The sequence below is a fragment of the Mizuhopecten yessoensis genome, unplaced genomic scaffold (genome assembly GCF_002113885.1).
Source record: "Mizuhopecten yessoensis strain PY_sf001 unplaced genomic scaffold, ASM211388v2 scaffold4883, whole genome shotgun sequence".
NCBI lineage: Eukaryota > Metazoa > Mollusca > Bivalvia > Pectinida > Pectinidae > Mizuhopecten > Mizuhopecten yessoensis.
The window spans coordinates 73,005-78,216 of record NW_018405769.1 but is presented as its reverse complement, the minus strand read 5'-3'; the positions used below and the strand labels follow the sequence as shown (position 1 = coordinate 78,216).

Sequence of the window (5,212 nt, the reverse complement as noted above, 5' to 3'; positions counted from 1 at the left end):
CTTTACCAAATAATGCTTTAGACCAAATATGGACAAAATCCTGTTATTCCTTCAGAAGAATAATTTTTAAGAATTTGCTAAATGAATTCTATTGGGCCACACCTCTCAGGCTTTAGAGGGGTCAGACACACCATTTACACCAAATTGATATCCCTTCCCCATAGCATGCTACTGTTCAAATTTGGTCAAAATACCTTCATCCTAACAGAAGAAAAAGGATATTAAAGCTATTCCTCTATATCCCTTATTTGGCCCCGCCTCTCTGCCCCCAGAGGGTTCAGACACAACATTTACACAAAATGTTTTTCCCTTCCCCATAGGATGCTACTGTTCAAATTTGGTAAAAATACCTTCATCTTAACGGAAGGCAGAGGGATATTAAAGCTATTCCTCTATATCAAAGTTTCAGACTAAAAAGGATAAAATCCTTTAATCCCTACGATATAAGAAGGGCCCCGCCCTTATGTCTCAAAGGGGGCCACATCCACTGTTTATACAAAATTAAGTCCCCTTGGCCCAAGGATGCTCCAGATTGAATAAGGATAAAATCCCCTAATCCCTACGACAGAAAAAGGATTTTAAAGGGTTTAACTCTATTTCCCCTCTTTTGCCCCGCCCCTCTGTCCCAAAGGGGACCACATCCACCATTTATACAAAATTAAGTCCCCTTCGCCGAAAAATGATCGAGACTAATTAGAATGAAATCACTTAATCCCACGGAAGAAGAAGGATTTTAAAGGTTTTACTTCTATTTCCAATGTTTGGCCCCCCCCCCCCCCCCCCTGCCCCCAGGGAGGCCATACCCACCGTTTATACAAAATTGTGTCCCCTTGGCCTAAGGATGCTCAAGACATATTTAGGATAAAATCCCTGAATCCCTATGGTAGAAGAAGGATTTTACAGGTTTTACCTCTATTTCCCCTATTCGGCTCCGTCCCACTGCCCCCAAGGGGGCTACACCCACCGTTTATACAAAATTGTGTTCCCTTGGTCAAAAGATGCTCGAGACAAAATTAGAAGAAAATTCCCTTAATTCCTACGGTAGAAAAAGGATTTGAAAGGTTTTACCTCTATTTCCATTGTTTGGCACCGCCCTTCTGCCCCCAGGGAGGCCACACCCACCGTTTATACAAAATTGAGTCTCCTTTGCTGCTCCAGACCAAATTTAGTCAAAATCTACTTAGCTATTTAGGACAAGTAGCGTTTTAAAGACGAAGCTGACGGACGGACGACGGACGCTAGGCTTCGGACCAGGTGAGCTATTTTTTCAATTCCAGAAATGTATGGCCGTTTCCGCATCGTTTTCTTATATTATCCGTATTGCGGTCTTCTCGGTGTTTTGTATAAGCCTAGGAACTGAAGCTTTAATATGAATGTGGTCTTACTTCCTCTTTCTTTATCGAGAAAATGATGGGAAAATGTGCTCTTGACGAAAGAGATAAAATTGATAGTTCAGGTAGCCCACCACAAAATATCAAAAAGCTATTGGATCAAAAATTTAAACCAGAATACAGAGATTGACATTTCCATTGCCATTAACCATCTAACGTGTATGCGGGGGTATACGACAACCCGTCTCGAACATGACTTGGACGACTGTGACTGACCTGAAGCTCATGGGAAACCATAGCCTGGTCGCTAAATGTCCGAAAATCGGCAAGAATTGAGAGTCACATCACTTAGAGCTGGAGTTCAACTTACTGTCGAACCCTGGGCCATTGTGCGACCTTAATTTCGTCACTTAGTTGTACACTGTAACGCCTAACTCGCAACCCACAGGGATATTATATTTACCATATATGTATCTATTATAAATTATACTTCAAGAGACTCAACTCCATATTAGATTTGTTTATCACTTGACACATTGTGTATTTTTTTTCCAGCTTCAGCATCTTTCTTCACTCTTCAGTCTCCCGTTATTTTAGAGTTTCTTTGTCGATATTTGCACACACATAGCATCAACGGTGCGGTCAGTGTAATTCTGCCTTTTACCTACAGTAACTGATGGGTTTATTGTTCTATTTTTAACATTATCCTATCATATATATGTAATGTAAGTATTCTGTGTTTTCCTGTGTATTTTTCTGTGTCCTGATAAAGGAGTTGATTGCTCCAAACAATGACAACCTTATATTGTCTACATTGTTGGGAAAGCTTGCTTGTCCAATAAACAACGTTTATAATGTATTGTAGATGGCCCTGGTACTGTTACACTGACCCCAGCGGACACTACCTACACCAGGACTGAGAGGGACACGTTACCGGACATCACATGTACAGCTGACTGTATACCTGGCTGTACCTTTGTCTGGACAAAACCTGACAACACCAACTTTACTGCCTCAGCTGTGTTGTCACTGGGACAACTGGATAGATCAGAACACGGGACGTACAGATGTACGGCTAGGAATGTTGTCGGGGAGTTAACTTCAACTGTAATTGTTTCTGTGATGTGTAAGTTATACCAGCATTCAGCACTGTTAGTAAGCCTGTTTTAGTCAAAGAAAATGTAGGAGATTTGCTATTCAAGGTAGGCTTCTGCTTTTTTCAGGTTATGATATTAACCTAAAATTCTAATTTCGGTATGACATTGTAATGTTTTCCATTATAGAACTCAGCGTAAAATTAACGTTTACAATGTTCCCAGCATAGGAATTTCGAAATAACTTTGAAATTTCTTAAACGCTTTAATAATGTTAAACTAACCCTGAATTTAAGTAAAAGTAGTACACATTATTGTAACATAATGTTGAAGTTGTATATATAAAAACGTGGTTTAACGTTGAATTAACATCCAAATGACGTAGGATCTTAACAGTACTGGAGTTGGTGCTCCATATTTGTCAGATACAATTATTGAACTTTTACATAACTTGGCTAATGTTCGTTTGGAAATAAAAAAATCTGCGAAGACTACAAAGTAGTAAAGTAACAATAAGAAATGAGTCTTATGCATTTTCAAAAAATATATATTGTTACAGAACAGTTCAGTTAAGGTGTCAAAATGTCAAGAATCAATATGATTTGTGCTATTCAGATTAAAAGCAAACACATATAAGATGTAGACAAGGTCATTTGTATGAGTGCCATGAGGAATGAGATTGGATTATATCTACAAAATGAATTAAATGGACAAAACAAATATGTTCTAGTACAATTTATATATTGACTATTTTATCATTCTAGACGGTCCATCAGCTGTACAGCTGACACCACCAACTACATCCTACACTTTAACAGAAGGACACACTCTATCTACCGTCACGTGTTCTTCTGACTGTAACCCAGCCTGTACCTACATCTGGACAAAGGACGGACAGTCCCAATCAACAGGGTCAGAGCTCCAGCTCAACAAAATACAACGTGGTCAGAGGGGAGTGTACAGGTGTACGGCCAGTAACGGATACGGGAATCGAACATCTAGTGACGTCACTGTCATCGTCAACTGTACGTATATACAGAGGTGGATTGTCTTAATGTGATTCGTTTGTTAAGGTACCGAATTCCGCGGTAGAGAAGCCGATGTAAAACACTTCAACAAACAAATAACTTCTGGTTAAATATCGTCTGAGTGAGATCCAAATTACTCAGTAATATAGCGGACATAATACCACCCACCCTAACAAACAAAGAGACTCAGTGGGGACCCTACCACAGAATATCATTACGTGGAAAACCAACTTATCATTTTAAGATAGTTCGATTTACTTGACAGTCGCATTGCAATCCCTTGTCGATTTTACCCATTTTCAAATAGTCAAACAGGATTAATTACCTACTGTTTCCTACCAATCTCTTCTTAAACCAGCTGCATTTTGTGTCAAAGACATCAGTGACTTCCGGAATTTTAACTCTTCAGTGTGAAATAGAATCCATCACCGAACTGTCCGTTTAATACAAACTGTAGAACATGCTGGAAAAATACAATGAGTTTTCTCTCAAATTTCCAAGCGTGGTGTAAATCACTCAACAATGAAGTCTATTGGTAGTAAATGAATACTATGGAGGGTATTTCCCCTTTTAATATTTAAATCATATCACGAATTGTAGGTATTTATTTAATAAAAAAAAAATCTAAATAAAACATAGCTGTCCTATTATTTATTTATAATTGATTAATTTAAAAAAAAAAAAAATCAGTTGCATTTGACAAAAATAGAATATTAGTCGATTCAAGTGCGGGGATGGCTTATATAATGTTTGTAAAGAACTATTTTCCGAGCGTGTAGTCACGCAATCGTAGCAGCAGTGCTCGGACAATGTATTTATACACGGCAAATAGCAGTTGCAGTTACACTATTATAAATTAATCTTCTCATAGAAGGGATATATAATGTTGCCACACCATATGATAATATAGGCACATGTGTGATTTGAGATACTATTTAGTGATTTCAGTTTGTATTATCTAAATGGGGTCAATATTGCAAAAACTGTAAGTACACATTTTTGTCCAAATTTCCAAGTGTTGGGAATTTCAAGTGAGCTTTTCATATTTTTTGGATTGTAAAAAAATGGCCGCCATATGAAACGCTTTAATTATATGACATGTTATCATCAGCATATGATATGTTAACATCATTATATGACACCATTCGTAATTAAGTGATGCGGTATTGGCATTATATGACATGTTTACACATTACATGATGTCATTTTCCTATTATATGATATGATTTTGTTATCATATAATCAACTTTATGCGATGGCATTGCACCATTATATTTACAGTCACAAGATCACTCACTTCAAACGATATCAGTTTCACGCGTCTCGCAGCCACGGTTTCCCCAGTTTCTGATCACGGCATGTCAAATAACGAGGCTGTTATAGAATGTACCGACTGTAGTCAGATTTCCATACAATCAACAAATAAATTCACGTCTGGATTCTTCACATTAACTTCCAAAAATAACTCCCTCGTGGGGGCAAGGTCTAATTCACGGTGTTTAATGTATTTATCCATGCGCAAAATTTGTTCCGGGGAAAAATCGGAACAATTTAAAATCCAACTTTCAGCTCAGATTTCTATTGATACAGAATTGTGGAATACAATTGAAGTGTTTGTTAAAATTTCAAAGTACTACTTTGTTTACCAATGAGCACGCGACAATACGCTGTTCAAATTATTGAACGAAATTGTGTGAACTGTCGATAAGGCGGGCATTTTTAATTTTAAATATAAATTATAAGTTAAAAAAGAACATAA

At 37.5% G+C, this 5,212-nt stretch overlaps 1 protein-coding gene across 1 annotated transcript in view; it reads left to right on the top strand.

The window, feature by feature from the left end:
- Positions 1-1,583: 1,583 nt before the first annotated feature.
- The window catches only part of LOC110449990 (carcinoembryonic antigen-related cell adhesion molecule 1-like), a 6,696-nt gene continuing 3,067 nt past the window's right edge, over positions 1,584-5,212 (top strand). Inside the window, exons 1-3 of the mRNA XM_021497188.1 lie at positions 1,584-1,656; positions 2,197-2,400; positions 3,190-3,450. Of these exons, the coding sequence (XP_021352863.1) occupies positions 1,584-1,656; positions 2,197-2,400; positions 3,190-3,450 (538 nt within the window). The remainder of the gene's footprint in view (positions 1,657-2,196; positions 2,401-3,189; positions 3,451-5,212) is intronic.